This window comes from Hyaena hyaena, unplaced genomic scaffold, assembly GCF_003009895.1.
Source record: "Hyaena hyaena isolate Hyena2069 unplaced genomic scaffold, ASM300989v1 scaffold_76, whole genome shotgun sequence".
In the NCBI taxonomy this organism is placed as follows: domain Eukaryota; kingdom Metazoa; phylum Chordata; class Mammalia; order Carnivora; family Hyaenidae; genus Hyaena; species Hyaena hyaena.
In genome coordinates, this window is record NW_024080709.1 from 3,888,785 (window position 1) to 3,906,134 (window position 17,350).

The 17,350-nt window shown below is 56.6% G+C and overlaps 1 protein-coding gene across 1 annotated transcript in view; it reads left to right on the forward strand.

Moving 5' to 3' along the window:
• Window positions 1–17,350, forward strand: part of LOC120232709 — a 103,963-nt gene that overhangs the window by 28,811 nt on the left and 57,802 nt on the right. The window contains 7 exon segments of the mRNA XM_039233574.1: window positions 2,228–2,293; window positions 2,295–2,378; window positions 8,166–8,269; window positions 10,480–10,705; window positions 16,595–16,643; window positions 16,646–16,666; window positions 16,669–16,740. Of these exon segments, the coding sequence (XP_039089505.1) occupies window positions 2,228–2,293; window positions 2,295–2,378; window positions 8,166–8,269; window positions 10,480–10,705; window positions 16,595–16,643; window positions 16,646–16,666; window positions 16,669–16,740 (622 nt within the window).

Here is a 17,350-nt window from a genome sequence, read left to right on the forward strand (position 1 = left end):
CCCCCCCCCCCCCCACCGTCCAGCACCCGGCCTGGCCTCGCACCTGACCTGCGTGCAGGGTTCCCCGGGCTGGCCACCGTGAGGCCCCTCTCTGAGACGTCAAGTGCGACCCAGATGTAGACCCTTCCCTCGCTCACGCTGCTGCGTGAGACCTCCCTGGATCCGGCCATCACAGGTGACCCATGGGGGGTGTGGGGACCCTCAAGGGAGCCTTGAGACCCCCGTGTGGCAGAGGGGCTCAGGCAGGCCTGGGCTCTATCACTCTCTCCCTCTCCGGACACCCCGTCTGTCTCAAACAGTTTCTGAAAATGGCTGTGGTGGGGAGAGTCCTTCTCTTTTTCTAGAAGTTTCTGCTGGCTCCCATGGCCCAGGTCGGGCCTTGTCCTCCTCCCTGGATTGTCTTCAGTGCAGATAGAATCTTCTGGGTCCCCGCTTTTGTGGGAGAATTCCACCTTCCGTCTGGCGACCTGGCCGTTCGGGGGGGGGGGGCACGCTGACTCAGCTCTCCTGTTTTCTGGAACATCTCTGCCAACACCTAGCGTTTCCTGGAGCCCGGCTCCCTCCTGCAGTTTTGCGTGGAGGGAAACCAGCAAAGCGAGCGTGCGAGTGTCTGAGGGAAAAAGATAGTTTCTCATGATCGAACAACTGCCAGTTCGCTGAGTAATGAAATAACCAGGATTCTTAGTGCTGACACTTGGGAAGGATCCCCTGTGAGCCCGGAGCTGTGCCGAGCGTTGCAGGTGGGTTGTGTAAGTTCGTTCTTATCATGACCCCCTCGGGAAGGTACTGTTCTTAGTTATGTTTTCGAATAAGGAAGTTGCACTTTGAAGAGGTAAGAGGGCTTGGCTGAGGTGACACAGCTAGTGAGAGGCAGAGCCGGGACTTGAACCCCCGGCTCTGCTGTGTAGCCCAGGCTCCCTGCACCATGTGAGCAAGAACATGGCAGGTGGGGCTACAGCCCGGGGGCTTCCCAGCATCCCCTCCGGCTCCAGGGAACACTGGCTGGGACCCCAGCACCCCCACCTCTTGAGCTCTGGAACATCATGCAGTGACGGGACTATCTAGTCATGTTAGGGCCTGGAGGTTCCCCTTGGGGCTCCTGGGGGCTCAGTCGGTTGAGCGTCTGGCTTCGGCTCAGGTCATGATCTCACAGTTCGTGGGTTCGAGCCCCACGTCGGGTTCTGTGCTGACAGCTCAGAGCCTGGAGCCTGCTTTGCATTCTATGTCTCCCTCTGTCTCTGCCCCTCCCCTGCTCACCCTGTCTCTCTCTCAAAAATAAATAAATGTTAAAAAAAAATAAACTAAAAAACCTTCCCACAGAGTTGACTGAGCTTTCCATCTTTTTTTTCACCTTTCATGAAGATCGAAGTGGTTTTATTTTTATTTTTAAGTTTAAGAACTTTCAGAATTCACCCGCTGTACAATTTGTTTATTTATTTATTTTTTGAATGTATTTATTTCGAGAAGGGGGTGGAGCGGATAGAGAAAGAGAGAATCCCAAGCAGGTTCTGCATTCAGTGCGGAACTCGATCATGACCTGAGCCGAAATCAGGAGTCGGATGCTTAATCGACGACGGAGCCGCCCAGGTGCCCCCACGGTTAATCCATTTAAAGTGATAAACGCATGGCTTTCCCTGTAATCACAGAGCTGTGCATCTGTCATAACAACTAACTTTGTTAACATTTTCGTCACTCTGAAAAGAAGTTGCACACCCAGGGCGCTTGGGGGGGCTCAGTCCGTTGAGTGCCTGACTCTTGATTTTGGCTCAGTCGTGATCCCGGGCTTGTGGGATCTCAAGATTGAACCCTGTGTTGGACTAAGCTCTGAGTGTGGAGCCTGCTTGAGATTCTCTCTTTCTCTCTCTCTCTCTCCCTCCCTCCCTCCCTCTGCCCTTCCCCCCACTTGTCCACGATGTAGCAGGGGGCTGACCTTTTTACTGCTGAGCCGTCTTCCACTGCCTCGCTGGATTTTTCATGTTTTCTCTGTCAGTCCCAGGAGGGCTTTGTAGTTAGTGTGTTCGGCCCTCACGGGTGGGTATAAAGGGTGTTCCCCATCTTGGGCTGTGGCAGCAGCAACACTGCCATGATTTTCCTTGTACGTGTTCCCCCACCCCCTTTTCCAGAAACATGCAGAAGAAAGTGGTAGGGTTGAGGGGCGGCTCCCAGGGGGCCTTCTTCTCAGTCTTGCGTCCCCCCCCCCCCCCCCACCGTGGTCATCCCTGTCTAGCGCTTCAGATCCAGATCAGATCCTGATGATGGGGAAGTAACTCCAAGCAGCCTGTTGTATGAATGGGGAGGAAACACGATCTCAGGCTACGGTGGTCACGGTGACCGTGTCGGTGAGGAAGCTGTGCTTTGCTCAGACCACGAGCTTTGAGGTAAGTGCCTTCTCCAGCCAAAGGCCAGAATCTGGCCTGGGTCCCTGGGACACCCTCTTCTCTTTTTTTCCAAATCCTTTATGGTGTTTAGTATCAGGGCTGTTATGTACAGTTGAGCAGGTTGTGTACTGCACAACTGTGGCTGTTTATAAAAGCAGAAGAAGGGGAAGCAATCCAGCTAGTATATGCCAAGACTTGTGGTCCAGTGCAGGCAGGATGTGAACAAAGGGGCCCTCAGGCTAACTTTCTGAACCTGGCTTATCCTAGAGATCTCTTACAAAATCTCTAGCCACACCCAGGCCTGCCCACTGAGGGCTTCCCACCAAGTCCCAACCAATTCAGCCTCCCCTGGAGCTCCTGGTTATTGAAAGTCGAGGAGCAGATGTGATATGGTGGCTGCATAGCCCAGAGAGATGGGGAAGGCTTGAGCCATCTGGCTGGGTCCCTCCTTTGCAACTGATGACAGGATTTTTCTTTCTTTCTTTCTTTTTAATGTTTATTCATTTTTGAGAGAAAGAGAGATACAGAGACAGAGCATGAGTTGAAGAGGGGCAGACAGAGCGAGACACCCACTTAGAACTTGAAGCAGGCTCCAGGCTCCACACTGTCAGCACAGAGTCTAACCTGGGGCTCAAACCCACGAACTGCAAAATCGTGACCCGAACCAAACTCGGACGCTTAACCGACTGAGCCCCCCAGGCGCCCCAGATCACAGTATTTCTGAGAATCCCAGGGCCATGTCACGATGCTGTGCCTTCTCCCTGCCTGTTTTGTTCTAAGATAGAGCCCTGTACCCCTGCGTAAGAGGGTCCCCATCCCTGGGGAAGGAAAAACACCAAGTCTGGGTCCTGTGTCGAAGCTGCCCTCCCACACTGCCTTCCTGAGAACCTTCCGGGCCCACGGGAATGATCTTCCCTTCCGCGGGGCCCGAGGTGCTGCTTTATCCAGTCACTGAACTACATAGCAGGCACTGTTCTCGGCCCTGGGGATGGAGACAGATGTCATTCTGGCTTTCGTGCAGCATAAAATCACGTGTGGGGGAACGGGACTTCCCCACCCCAGGTGTGCGAACGTTTCAGCCGTTGATGAGCGCCGGGAAGAGAACAGAGTGGGGACGTGGCTGAGTGACTGCTCTGGGCCGGAGTCTAAAGCAGAGGACACTGGAGTTGAGACCTGGGGCGATCCCTTGAAAATCTAGGGGGGGAAGGTGCTCAGTCCGGAGTCTGAGCTCTGGGGATGTGTCTGGGGAGGTGGCTGCCCAGCCTCGCTGGAGCTGGACACTGAGGACTAGTGGGGCCGGCTCCTGCAAGTCCTCATGCTCAGGCTTATTTCCAGAACGTTCTAGGCACATCGCGATCTTGGTTCCACCCTCCCTGCCATTCACTGCTCCGGGCTGGGTGTCACCAGTGACACAGGGGAGGCTTTCTCTGCATCCGCTCTTCCTGCCTCGTCTCAGAGGTGCTGCCGAGTTAGCATGGGAGCCAGGGCCTCTCTGGAAGGCATGGAAAGATGTGGAGAGTTGGCCGATTCAGGCCCCAGCACCTGTGTGTCAGGAGGAGGAGAATGGGGTGTTTCCCTTCTGATCCCGTAACCGCCTGGGTGGGTTCAAGCTATACTCATTTGTGTGTTCTGGACCCTGCAAACTAAATGCTTACACAAGACCAAGGGTTTGGGGAACAGAAAGTAAGTTGTTCAGGGTACGGACAGAGCGGGGGCCCCGTCTCCAGTTGGAGGCAGGCTCGCAGCGTAGCAGGCCACCCTCGCTCTCCAAAGCTCGGCAGCCCTGGCAGGACTTGGGTGCGGGGGCTTCTCACAGCTGCACATGCCCAGATGTTCCCACCCGGCAGGTGTGGGCCGGGAACCCGGCACCTGCGCGCCCCGCTTTGTGTGTCTGGGGGTTTTTCACGCAGAGTCAGGGTGCAGAAGGATGTCGGGAGGCCGGCGCCCACGCAGCCACAGCCCCTGAGATCCAGGAGCGCCCTCAGATGGGAATTCTTGGCGCCAGAGGCCCCCCCGGGTGTGCCCGCGCGTTTGTGAGGTGTGAAGTGGTATTTGCGTTATTGGTGAGTTTAGAGAGAAAATGGACCGAAGGCATCCAGGCTGGGGTTCCTTGGTCGCCTCCCCCAGGGGCTAGGCTGATGCAGACCCCTGTGTCCCTATCGGCTTCAGGAGCCCCTGGGGTACTCGAGCGAGGGCACCCACAAACCTGTGAACCCGATGTTCTGGGCCCCTGGGGGGGGCGGGGCACCAGTGGGGAGCATGAGACGGGATGCGGGTCCCCCCCTGGGCAGAGCGCACGGACCCCTTTTCCTCGGGGTAGTGGGGAGCCTTGGAGGGTGTTGTCCAGAGGAGGGAGGTCACGGTCTGAGATACGTTGTAACGTTCCTCCTCTGGCTAAGGCTGAAGCACAGGCTGAGGGCCACGTGGGATGCACGGAGCCCAGTTGAGAAGCTGTGGCCGTCATGCAGGGGCGCAGATGGGAAGGGGGGCAGGGGTGGCATTGGGAGGCGAGCGGAGAAGCGTCAGATTCAGACGGACGCAGAGAAAACACATATGTTTATAATACATTGAACACGTAGAGACATTTCTACCTGCTGACTGTGTTGACTGACTACATATTAAATACATAGTAGAACATATTGAATAAACACTCTGGATACTGGATAAGTATTGGACACACACACACACACGTACGTTTTGTGTCTGTGTGTATCTATAGCAGGGACACTGGGGAACTAGGAGCCAGTCTCCAGCCTCAGTGTGCCTCACGCTGGGGGGTTTGTGTCACCCCAGGCAGCCTGTCCCCCCGGCAGGGCTCTTACCTGGACGTTACAGGCACCGTGGGCGGGCTCGTGCTTTAGGAGGGAGGGGCTGGCCTGTGCATCCAGGATGTTCACCAGCGTCCCTCTAGCCACCAGATGCCAGCATCGCCCTATCCCAGCTGTGACAGAGCAAAGTGTCCCCAGGTGTTGCCACATACCTCGAGGGGACGTGGTTGTGCCTCCTGCTAGCCTGACTGTCGTGTGGCTCAACCTCAGGAAGTGCTTGGCAACCACAGGCCAGGCCCACTTCCCCTCGTCTGGCCCCATAGCCTCTTCTGACCCCCCACTTCCCCGGCCGGGGAGAGATGGCTCCGTCTCCCCTCCTGGAGACTGGCAGCGCCGGCCCCCAGGGCACAGGGCGGCATTCTGTGTTCTGTATTTATAGCTCGAGAAAGGAAGTAAACTTCCCACTGGGGAGGCTCCCAGGGCTGGTGGTGAACCTTTGAGGGGGGTGGGCTGCCTGGTTGCCCCGGGGGACCAGCCTTGCGGGGCTGCAGGTTGGAATGCCCTTGCTCTACCCCATTGTTGGGGGCAGGAGACAAGACTGGTTTTTCAGTCTGGAAGAAAAACCAGGACTCTGTGTTCAATAGAGAGCAAATTCTGCGGCCTGACCCTCGCAAGAGGGTCCCCGGAGTTTTGACGTGGGTGGCAGTGGGCTGTGATGGCCAGGGGCATCAGTCAGTAGGCGATGCAGGGAGAGGCAGGAAGGGAGGAAGGCTGGGTCAGCTCCCGCCCCCACCCCTCTGCTGCCGCCAGGGAGGATGCCAGGGAGAAGGCTCAGCTCTTGGTTACCATCTGCTATTCTAAGAATATGGAGCCCCGGTCGTGGGCCTTTATTAAACACCAACTGTGTACAGCCAGGGGTTTTAAGGACTGTGTAGACTGTCCAAATCCTATAGGCTGGTCGTTAAACACAGCCATTATTAACGATCGAGTTAGAAATAAGTCCATGTTAAGGGTACCCGGGTGTCAGTTCAGTGTCTGACTCTTTTTTATAATTTTTTTTTAATGTTTTATTTATTTCTAGGAGAGAGAGAGAGACAGCGTGAGCAGGGGAGGGTCAGAGAGAGAGGGAGTCACAGACTGAAACAGGCTGCAGGCTCCGAGCTGGCAGTCAGCACAGAGCCCGACGCGGGGCTCGAACCCACGAACCGCGAGATCATGACCTGAGCGAAAGTCGGACGCTTAACTGACTAAGCCACCCGACGCCCCAAGTGTCCAACTCTTGATTCCGGCTCAGGTCAGGATCTCATGAGATCGAGCTGCATGTTGGGTTCCATGCTGACAGCGTGGAGGCTGCTTGGGATTCTCTCTCTCTCTCTCTCTCTCTCTCTCTCTCTCTGTCTGTCTGTCTCTGCCCCTCTCTTTCTCTCTCTCTCTCCCCCTCCTGTATGTGCGTTCTCTGTGTCGCTCAAACACTTAAAAAAAAAATCACATTGGAAACAAAGGCAGTAAGTATTCCAAACCATCACTTGCCTGTGACCTTGACACTTGAGGTTGTTTGCACCTGCTATTGCGCCTCCGTGCTGCTCTTTCCAAGTCTTTGTCCAGTGACAGCTCGTGGGTACATGGGCCCTGGAAAGGGGCCACCATGGGAGTTTTGATGCCACGGAACTTGGCAGATTCTAGAAAGCAGGACTTTCCTCTGTCTTCTTTGTTTCCCCACCCCCACCCCATGCCCTCAGGCCGAGGACTGGTGATATGCGGGTTTAGGAGCTAAGTGGCCACATTTCAATTCTCACCTCTGCCACTTAGGAGCAGTGAGGCCATTGGCACCTGCGTAAAGCACTCAGAGTGTCCCAGATCCTCTCTCTTAGGTGGAGATAATGACAGCTGCTCCCCAGAGGGTGTTGCACATGTCAAATGAGATGGTGTGTGCACGTGACCTAGAATGGTGCCTGGCACACAGCAGAGGCTCCGTACAAAGTGACTGGTCATGATCGTGTTAGCATCATGCCTTCTTGTTAGCAGACAGGCTTCCCCCTTCTGTCCCTGCTGTCGGGGACACTGGCATAAGTGGCTGTGACCCTTCTTGCTGTGGCTGACTCTGGAAAACAGTCCTGATGCCCACTCTTGGGGCTGGCGGCCTCCCCGGAGGAGGAGGCATACTCCAGGGTGGACTCCCGGCCTTTTCCAGGTAGGAAGATAGACAGCCAGGCACAGCAGTGTGCACGCTTCCTAGGGGGCTTCAAAGCGTGTGCGTCTAAGCCCAGAGCAACTTGGACGGGGCTGGGGAAAGGAGCCATTGGAGCTGGAGGTCATTGGAGCTGAGCCCGTCCAGAAGGCAATTATAGGAATGCTGCCTGGACCCTGGGAGGCATATGTGTTGGCACGAGGGGTGGGTGGGCTGAGCTGGCCAGCGAGGGGCCTGTTGTGCAGCCTGCGTCTTGCTGAGCCAAGCCGTGTGCACAGAACTGTGTCCCCGCCGCTCAGAGCACGGGAGGCTGGAGGCCAGGCGGGCCGGTCCCAGCCCAGCAGACCCCTCGCTGGCCAGAGGTGGGTTGAGGAGCCTCAGTCCTGGCCTTGGCCAAGCCCAGGGGAAGCGTGGGGGCTGCCAGCAGGAAGCTGGGACCAAACCACTATCTCCTGAAACCTAAGGTGTGTGGGCTCAGAATGCAGCCCTTTTATTATAAGTATCAAAAACGATCGCCACCTCACCGACTCTATGAAATATGCTGAGATTCATTTAAGAACTGGATCATAGTCATGTGAACCTTGAGTGAGGTTTTATCGGAGCATAAAGCCCACAAGTGTAGTGTCTGGCACACAGTAGGTGCCCAATAAATGCTTGTTAAGTGAAAGAATAAAACGTGGCCTCATTTCATTGGGTCTTAGGACACTTGAAATGCTAATGCACTTCCTACTTTCTATGCCACCCTGTCTGAAGGCAGGGGACTGGCGAAGCTGACCCGGGGGTCCCCCCACCGAGGCTCCTGGAAGGGAGCAGCCCCCCTCCGATTCCCAGGCCGCAGAACTGTTCCTGACGCTGGTGTCGGAGCTCCAGGACCTCTCCGCAGAAGAGCTGCTGGCACTCTGGAGACTGTCTTCTTTGAAATGTGGGGACAACTGGTAAGGGCCTTTCTGTGGGGGAGGGGGCTGGCCCAGGAGCTGGCTGGTCATCCTGCTGGGGCTGGGCCGCCTCCACCCTGCCCCGGGTCCTCCCCACTGATACCTCATCTGATCTCATCCCTGTGATACTGACCCGTCCTTCAGTCTGGGCTGTCTGCCAGAAGGAGATTAAGCGGGAAGTTTGGAGGTTCCCACGGGCGGTGGGGGATGGGGGCCCCTCTTGTGACTAAATCTGAAGGGCCTGGCAGGATAAATACAGGCATTGTTCTCTCCCCTGGACAGGGACCCTCTTGCGGAGAGCTGGAATTAGCATTCCAGTGTGCCTTGGGTCCCCCGCTGCCCGTGGCTGGGGGTGCGGACCAGGCTGGGGTCCCACCACCTGGGTCTGCTGATGTGGGGCCAGAAGGGGGGAATAGGGACCCCAGGCGAGAGGCTCCAAGGAGCTCTGTGAGCTCAGGGCTGTCCAGGGGGAAGCTTGGGGCTCCTTCCTGCCCTCCCGGCCCCTGCGGTCCAGACATCTGGGTCTTTCTCAGAGCCTTTGGAAAAGATCTGAAAAAGGCCTGCTTCAGATCCTGTGTCTTGTGCTCTCTCTCTGCCCCTCCCCAGCTCGTGCTCTGTCTCTCAAAAATAAATATTTTAAAAAAATCTCAGAAAGGTTATCAGCTCCAAAATAGGAAAGGAAAAAAACAGCAATCCTGCAAAATCAACATCCCCAGACCTCTGCGTGACTGCAGAGCCTAAGAGCTAACGCAGAGGCACCTGAAACCCTCTCTGTAGCCTCTCATTTAACCCTCACAAGGACTCTGTGGGGTAGGTGGCTTTTTTTTTTTTTTTTAATCCCTGCTTCTCATTTGCGGACGGAAGCAAGGCACCGAGCAGTTAGGATTCTGACCCAAAGTCACACAGCAGAGTTGGGATTTGAACTCAGGTGGTGTGTGCTTCTCCATCTGGTAGTTACAGGCTTGAATAGAAGTGGTATTTGACTCAGGCGTGTTTTCATGACGTCTGATGAGGGCAAGGGCCTTCAGGACCTCAGGAGGAACTGAGTGCCTATTTCCCTGGTCACCTCCCCTGTCTGCTGCTCTGCATTTTCCTACGTGACCCTGGGTCTCATCTGTCTGTGTACATGTTGGGAATCAGGGAGATGGGGGACCCATCCAAAATCTAGGACTTTCTAAGAAGAAAGATGCTCTTGAGAGAGAAAGTTCTTGTGCCTGTGAGGCTGCCTTCACTTCTGGCCAGAGCGTGGGCCCAGGGCCCAGATCTGTTAGGCAAAGGAGGAGGTACAAGGGTGAGAGGTGGGAAGAAAAGGGAGGGCGTCACTTAGATGAAGGGACTTCGTGTTCCTAAGGACTCTCGGGCGGGTTGGGGCGCATCCGTCAGCATCCCCATTTCCCAGATGAGCAAATCGAGGCCAGAGACTGTTTCCAGACATGGGATGTGTCTGTGGGTGGGGGTGGGGCATCTGGTCACAGGCGATCATGGGTGTCACTCTCCAGGGTTCCTGTTCCACACCAGGGTCCTCACCCCTGCTTGGTGCCTAAGGCAGCTTCTAGCAACGCAGGGGCAGTTCTGACATTACCCTAAACCGCTGTTTACTGGGCGGGCGGACAGGCTGCTCTTGTCCATGTGAACCTGTCCACCAGGCCACCTGCGTCCCAAGCCCCGCTGGGCCCCTTCCGGGGTGTGTGATCCTGGACACGTCCCGGTCACACATCTTGGAGCCTCAGGGTGTCCCGGGAGGGCCTGAGGCTGCCTCGAGACGAGGCCTGAAGGTGCTCAGGACGGGCGCCTCCCTCCCTGGCTTGGCTGCTCATGGGATGCAAGGGGGTGACCCACTTTGGTCATGCCTTTGAGCCAGCCCCTGACGGTACCAGTGGGGACCGAGCGGTGAGATCTGGGTCTCAGCCCTGTGCCTCCCAGCTGTGTGATTCTGGGCAAGTGGCTTAACCTCTCTGAGCCCGTTTTATGATCCGGAAGACGAGGATGGAAGAAGAACCTTTTTCCTCAGCTGGTGGTAGGAAATGGGATGACATGTGTCACTCAATTCTCTTGGAGTCTGGCAGAGTCTGAGCGCTTTAAATGAGAGTCATTGTCATACACAAATACGGTGAAGGAGCCTCGAACCCAGGAAGTGAGGGTGAAGCTAGGCCAAGGGTGTCTGACAGCCCGAGGTCTTGCTTAGCCCTGACCATGCCCCTGTGAAGTAGGTGCTGTGAGTATGCCCGTACTGCAGATGAGGAAACTGAGGCCCAAGGAGGCTGCGAGGCTTGCCTGAGGTGGTACAGCTGCCCTTCCTTCCTCCGCGGGGTGTGTCGTCACGTGCCCGGGCGCACCGTCGCTTGGTCCTCCTTCCCCTGCTGTGACCGGCAGGCAGTGGGCGAGGAATCGGAGGACCAACCAGCCGGGGGCAGCGGTCAACACCCTCCGGAGGTGGTGACAGGCGGCCAGGGACCCCGGAAGCTGTGGAGACCCCTGCCTCGCCCGTGGGGGAAGGCGCCTCCAGCAGGAACGTTCCGTCGCTCGTGCTGGCCAGGCTCTGGCTAGCTCTCTGGGCCGGATGTGGGGAGCGCTCACCCCTGACCCCTGACTCCAGGCAGCCTGTGTGATTGGCTCTGCTCAGCAGACACAAATCAGGCCCTGCCTCAGAGCCAGGCCCACCGGGGAGGGGGGCATCCCCCCACGGCTCACGGCCTGGCAGGTGACACTCTGGCCACCAGGGCCCCTGACCCGCCAGGGCTCGCGCAGTGTCTGCAGGGTCCGTCTCCTTGAGGCCGCTTGTTCGGCACGAGAGAGCTGGTGAAACGGGCAGACGCTGGTTCCAGACCTCCCGCTCCAGGTCCCAGCTCTGTCCCTTACCCGGAGGACCTAGAGCCAGGCACTTACCTTTTCTGTGCCTCAGTTTCCCCCTCTGAGCAGTGGGGGTCACGCCTAGCAAGACTCTGTGGATTAACGGGCGGCCGGGATGTGTAGCAGGTGTCCCGCTGACTGTCGGTGTTGCTGCTGTGGCCGCTTGTCCAGGCTACGGGGAGGGCGGGGTCGTGGGCTCAGAGCCTGGGGTCTCGGCCGCCCGCCCGCCTCGCTCGTGCTCCACGCCAGGGCTCGCGCCGGTCTGGACTGGTGTTCTCTCGTCAGTCCGCAAGGACTGTGTGTGCGCGGTGCTCGCGGGCCTGCGCACAGCCTTGCTGCTTGCAGCCCGGAAGGGGTGGGGAGGGGGGAGGGGGGAAGAGAAAGATGGGGGAGAGTAGGCAAGAGAGTATTAAAAAGTTTTTGAGAGAGTGAGAGCGAGCGAGCAGGGGAGGGGCAGAGAGAGGGAGACACAGAATCCGAAGCAGCTCCAGGCTCTGAGCTGTCAGCACAGAGCCCGACGCGGGGCTCGAACTCACAAAGCCTGAGATCATGACCTGAGCCGAAGCCGGAAGCTTAACCGAGTGAGCCGCCCGACCATAGGGATGTGTTTTTACTTTCGTGTTACAGTGCACAATCAGGAGACCGCGCTACTCTTAAGTGCCCTGTTTGACGTTTTTACACCTGTGCAACCACTCCTAGAAAAAGATGGAGGGCATTTCCTGCTCCCCTCCCCCACTCAGGGTCCCTCCCGGTCGGTGACCCCAAAGGTCACGGGGATTCTGACCTTCCCAGCCGTAGCTCACTGTTGCCTGCTCTTGACATCATACTGTGCGCTCATGGGCACCTAGAGTCTGGCTTCTTCCATGTTTGCTGTGAGACTGGCCTGTGCTGTGTGTGTGTGTGTGTGTGTGTGTGTGTGTGTGTGTGTGTCTGTCTGTCTGTCTGTGTACTCTGTTCCATTGCTGGCCGGATTCCGCCTCTTGGCCATGTCCTCTCTCTGTGGTGTCTCTTGATGGACAGAACTTAGAAGTTCTTGGGTAGGGAGCTGCAGCCTGCCCGTCTTTTCGAGCCAGCCCTTCATCTCCCCCAGGGTGACACTTCCTGTTCCCCATCAGCTTTGCGTTTGGCCTTTTGGGGAGGCTCAGTTTGGGGCAAGGAGAGTGAGCTTTCAAGTCCCATTGGAAAAGGGAAACCAGTTGTATGAGGGCCAGGGGCTTGGGGATAATTTTATCTTTTCACCTTTAAAAATTAAAAAAAAAAAAAAAGTGGACGCCTGGGTGGCTCATTCAGTTAAGCGTCCGATTTCAGCTCAGGTCATGATCTCACCGCTCGTGGGTTCGAGCTCGGCGTCAGGCTCTGTGCTGACAGCTCGGAGCCCGGAGCCTGCTTCAGATTCTGGGTCTCCCTCTCTCCCTGCCCCTCCCCCACTCATGCTCTGTTTCTGTCTCAAGAATAAATAAGCATAAAAAATTAATAAAAATTTAAAAATTAAAAGAGAGACCCTTTTAAGCAGACTTTTCGTTGAAGTGTCACCAAAGCTTTTTGAAGTTAGAGATTTTTGCACTGGGAGCAGGTGTTCTGATTCTCACGAAGTCCAGGAGGGCTGGCCGTTCTGGGCAGATCCCCCCGCCTTGGGGCAGTCAGTGACCCCACAGGGTCCTTGCTGTCTGGGCTGCTCTGGGGGCCCGGCCCCCGCTGTCCCCGCCGCCCCGTAGCTCCCGGCCGTCTAGGTGGCCCCAGCCACTGGCCCTCCCCTGTGGGCCCTACCTCGCTTCTGGCTTCATCTTTGGTCCCGGGAGGGCCCGAGCCTGCCCTGCCTGCCCCCGGCGGCCTTGCAGGGGCAGAGCGGGGAGAGACGGAGACCTGTGGCTGGAGGAACCCTCCTCCCTGAGCCTGAGCGTCTGGTCTCCACTATTGTGCCCCCGCTCTCCCTCCTCTGTGCGGGGGAGACGGCCATGTGTTGTGCTGGGTTACACCTCGAATAACATTGAACGTGCTTTTCTGAGCCACACGGCCCTTTCCTTTCCCAAAGGCAACACACACACAGAGACTCACATAGCCTGAGGACACGGGTCACACCCACACGGGGACATGCATCCACACACCCACACACAGAGACATACCCACCGGCACACACACACACGGATGCTCACAGGGATAGGTGGGGACATCCACCCACCCCTGGGTTCAGACACGCACACCAGGGTACACTGGGACGTGCACACACACAGTAGGGCATGCGGGTACATGCACAGGGCACACACCCACGTTGTTATACGTGCACACACGCACACTGGGACCCCCGTGTGGCCCCCCTGCTGTGGATGCACAAACCTAGTGGAGAAGCAGGAGTTTAAGGGAAGAGCTGGTATAGACCCTGTGCCTTCCCTGGCCGCCAGGCCGTCGCTGCTCTGGGGTGGTGTGGGCGTGGGGTAATAGTCCATTGCCGGATGCCCATCCCGGACCTGGATTTCACAAGTTAAGCCCAGAATATGCATTCTAGGAGCAGTGAGCTGAGGTAACGTCCTGCCCGGGGGTGGACGCTCCAGCCTTAGGTCTTGGCTCCGCCTCTTTCTAGCTGGGGACTGTAAGCAAGTTACTTAACCTCTCTGTGTCTCAGGATCAAGTCATGTGATCTGTCTGACATGTTAACAGCAGAGCCGGGCACACAGGGAGTGCCATGTCAGTGTTTAATTAAAATACAGCTTTCTGGGGGGCTCAGTCAGTTAAGCCTCCTGAGATTTGACCCCTGGGGGGTGTGGGGGTGTGGGATTTGGAAGCATCTGCCACTCAGGTGCTTTCCTACCCCCTTTCTGATCCCCTTTTCTTGCCGTGCCGCCTGAACAAGGGGCCGCGTGTGTCCGCACCTCCCACCCATGACTTGGAGAGCTCTTGGACAAGTTGCTTCTCTCTCTCTAGGCCTCCGTTTGCTCATCTGTAAAAAGGGATGAAAGTCGCTGACTTCCCTTGTAGCTCAGGACAGCTCATGACCTGGTACCTGGAAGGGAGACCTGAGACAGAGGAGGAACAGGATCTGCAAATCTCACATCCTTTCTAGGGTCAGAGAGCACCTTTTAAGGGGGGGGGGGGGCTCTGGGGCACCCAGCTGGCTCCGTTGGTTAGGTGTCTGCCTCTTGGTTTTGGCTCAGGTCATGATCCCATGGCTCGTGGGTTCAAGTCCCACGTCCGGCTCTGCACTGACAGCGTGGAGCCTGCTTGGGATTCTGTCTCTCTGCCCCTCCCCTGCTCCTGCTTCCTCTGTCTCTCAAATAAGTAAACTTAAAAATAAATAAACAGGGGCCTCTGGCCATAGTTCCTAAACCCAAAAGTGCAACTTAAAAAAAGTAAGTTGAACTAATTTTCTAAAATCTTTTGTATAGTGATCTGTGCCTGGAGTCCCACGGCCCAGGGTCAAATCCCAGCTCAGCCGCTGCCTGCCTGTGTGCCTTTGGACAAGTTACTAAACCTTGCTGAGCCTCTGTTTCTACATCTGGGAAATGGGGATGATCATACTAGCGCTATCTCCTTCACAGAGGGAGCATAAAACAAGTTAATACACAAAGGCATTTAGAATAGTTTATCTTAAACATTTTTTTAAGTTTATTAACTTATTTTGGGGGGGGGAGAGAGGCAGCTCCAGTGCACAAGTAGGGGAGGGGCAGAGAGGGGGAGAGAAGGATCCCAGCAGGCTCCTCACGATCGGCGTGGGGCCCGACATGGGGCTCAAACTCACGAGCCGGGAGATCATGGTCTGAGCCAAGATCAAGAGTCGGATGCTTACTGGCGGCCCCACCCAGGCGCCCCTAGATGGGTGGAAGTGCCCCGTACGTGGCTGTTGCTCCTAATGCTGTTGTCACTGCTGCTATTAGAGTGTCACCACGTGGCCAGTGTCAAAGCAGACAGGGAGGCAGACATGGAAGATGAAACCTTCCTCCTTGCCCCGAGCCCATCTGCTGAAGGCGATCACCGCGAGCGGTTCTCTTGCATCTCCGAGCAGTACTTGGAGCACGTGGACAAGCGTGTCCGGGGGTCTTCTAGCTGCTGTGTTGGCCGTTGCCCTTGCCGTTGCCCGGGGCTCTTTGCACATCGGGGCGTGTGCGCTCTCACTTCCGCTGCCTCATCTCCTACGAGGAGCTTGCACCCTAATCTACTTTACCAGTCCCTGCTGATGGGGACTCAGGTCACTTCTGGCTTTTTGTCACGAGACACAGCCAGCCAGAGGAACGTGCACACCCACCTTTGGGCCCGCGTGCTGATCTCGCTGTAGGATAATTTCCCAGAGGTCAGATAGCCAAGGTGAAGGGTGGACATTGCATGCGTTCATTTATTTTAAAGGTTATTTATTTATTTTGAGAGAGAGAGAGTCAGGGAGGGGCAGAGAGAACGAGAGAAAGAGAGAATCCCAAGCAGCCTCTGCAGTGCCAGTGCAGAGCCCAGCATGGGACTCTACCCACAACCCATGGGATCATGACTTGAGCCAAAATCCGAGTCAGACACTTAACTGACTGAGCCACTCAGGTGCCCCTTTTTCCCCAGTTTGTGAAGGGTGTACGCATTTAAGTCGGTGATGCTGCTAAAATAGCTTCTAAAGAAATGAACCCCCCACCCCAAGGAAAAGAAATGATACCACTAGAAGATGTGACTGACGGCGGTGGGCGGTATCAGGGTGGGAGGGACACGTGTGGGAGGGAGGCGGGGACAGGTGGCCGTTTTGCATCAAGCAAACCACTGACCCAACCCCCCTCGCCAGGGGCTCAGCCTTGATGGGAGCCCCGGGTACCAGGCCTGTGTGTTACCCAAGGGGAACAAAAGCCCAGTTTGACTCTGATCCATGGTGGATTCTTCTAGGAGCTCCCTGCTCAGCATTCTGAGAGCCCCGGACAACCAGGAAGATTGGGGCTTCCCATTTAGACTCTAATAGCCGTCAACGGAATCTTTCCCCTTGGTGATCTCATTTGGGTTTTACTCCTACAGAGAGCCTGAGAGGGTCCCCATCACAGATTGCACGTTACCCCTTTCCCAGCCCTGACCCAGGCTTCCCCTGTGATGGATCTGCACAAACAGCCCTGGGAGGTGGGTTGTTGTCATTTCACAGAAGAGGAAACGAAGCCTCAGAGAAGTAGAGTAACCAGCCTGAGGCCACACAGCACCTGAGTCGTAGAACTGAGGTATAGACTTGGGTCTGGCTGTCCAGCCAGAGCTTTCCCCACAGTGCCCCCCTCTCCCTTCCGGAAGGCATGTCAGGACGCTGCGCACGGGCCAGATTTCCAAGTTCCACGAAGGCACTGCTCTTGGCCACGGTTTCTTGAAAGAAAGTGTGTGGATAGCTAGGCTTCCCAGCAGCCCCCTGGCCTGTGGAAGTAGCAGGACTTGGGATATAGGCTTGGCGGGCGAGGGGGGTCCTTTCTCCAGGGTGAGCCAGCTCCAGATCCATCCCTCCCCGCCCCCCCTTCCCGCTGGCTGTGACGCCCCCAGTGGGTTTTTGTGTGGAGCCACGTGCTGCAGCTACTGGAGACCGAGGGGCCCTGAGGCGGACTCTCCGGGACCCCACCCCGAGGACATTCTCAGCCAGGAGCTCCAGCCGTCAAGGACGCGGGGATCGAAGTCACTCTTTCCCTCACGTCACCTGTCATAGGCCACCTGCTTGGATTTCCGTGCTCTTCCCACCCACCTGCCATTTTTTGGAAGAAGTCCAGAATCTTCTGTCAGCCACGCCCTCGCGTTCCACGGACTGAGTCCATCTGGTCTCTAAACTGGTTCTTTCTCGCTTGCGTTTATTTCAAAAGGAATCTTTCTGTTACAGTTGGACTCTGTAAATGCAAGGTGACCCTGAAAAGGAATGCGGTGCCAGTGAGATAGTGGGGGTCAACGGCAAAGGTCGTCTTGCCTGCACGTGAGCTGGAGGGCTGTCTCCCCCCACGTTAGCAGGAGACAGACCCTCAACCCAGGCTGTCACCATCTTGTCCTAATGGCACAGAGCAACCCGAAGGAAACCCCGTGCTAGCTAGGGCACCTCAACTCCCTCGACTGCCCCCCAAGAGTCTGTGGGTAGGGAGTGGGGTGCCCCAGCCGCCCCCTCGCTGCCTGTCGCCCCCCGGGAGTCGGTAGGGAGTGGGGTGCCCCAGTTGTCCCCTCGCTGCCTGTCAGCAGGTGTGGGCGCATTGTGACCCTTCTGTCCTGACCTTTCCTGGGGCCTTGATGAGGCTTAAGGTGGAGACACCTCTCCTGCTG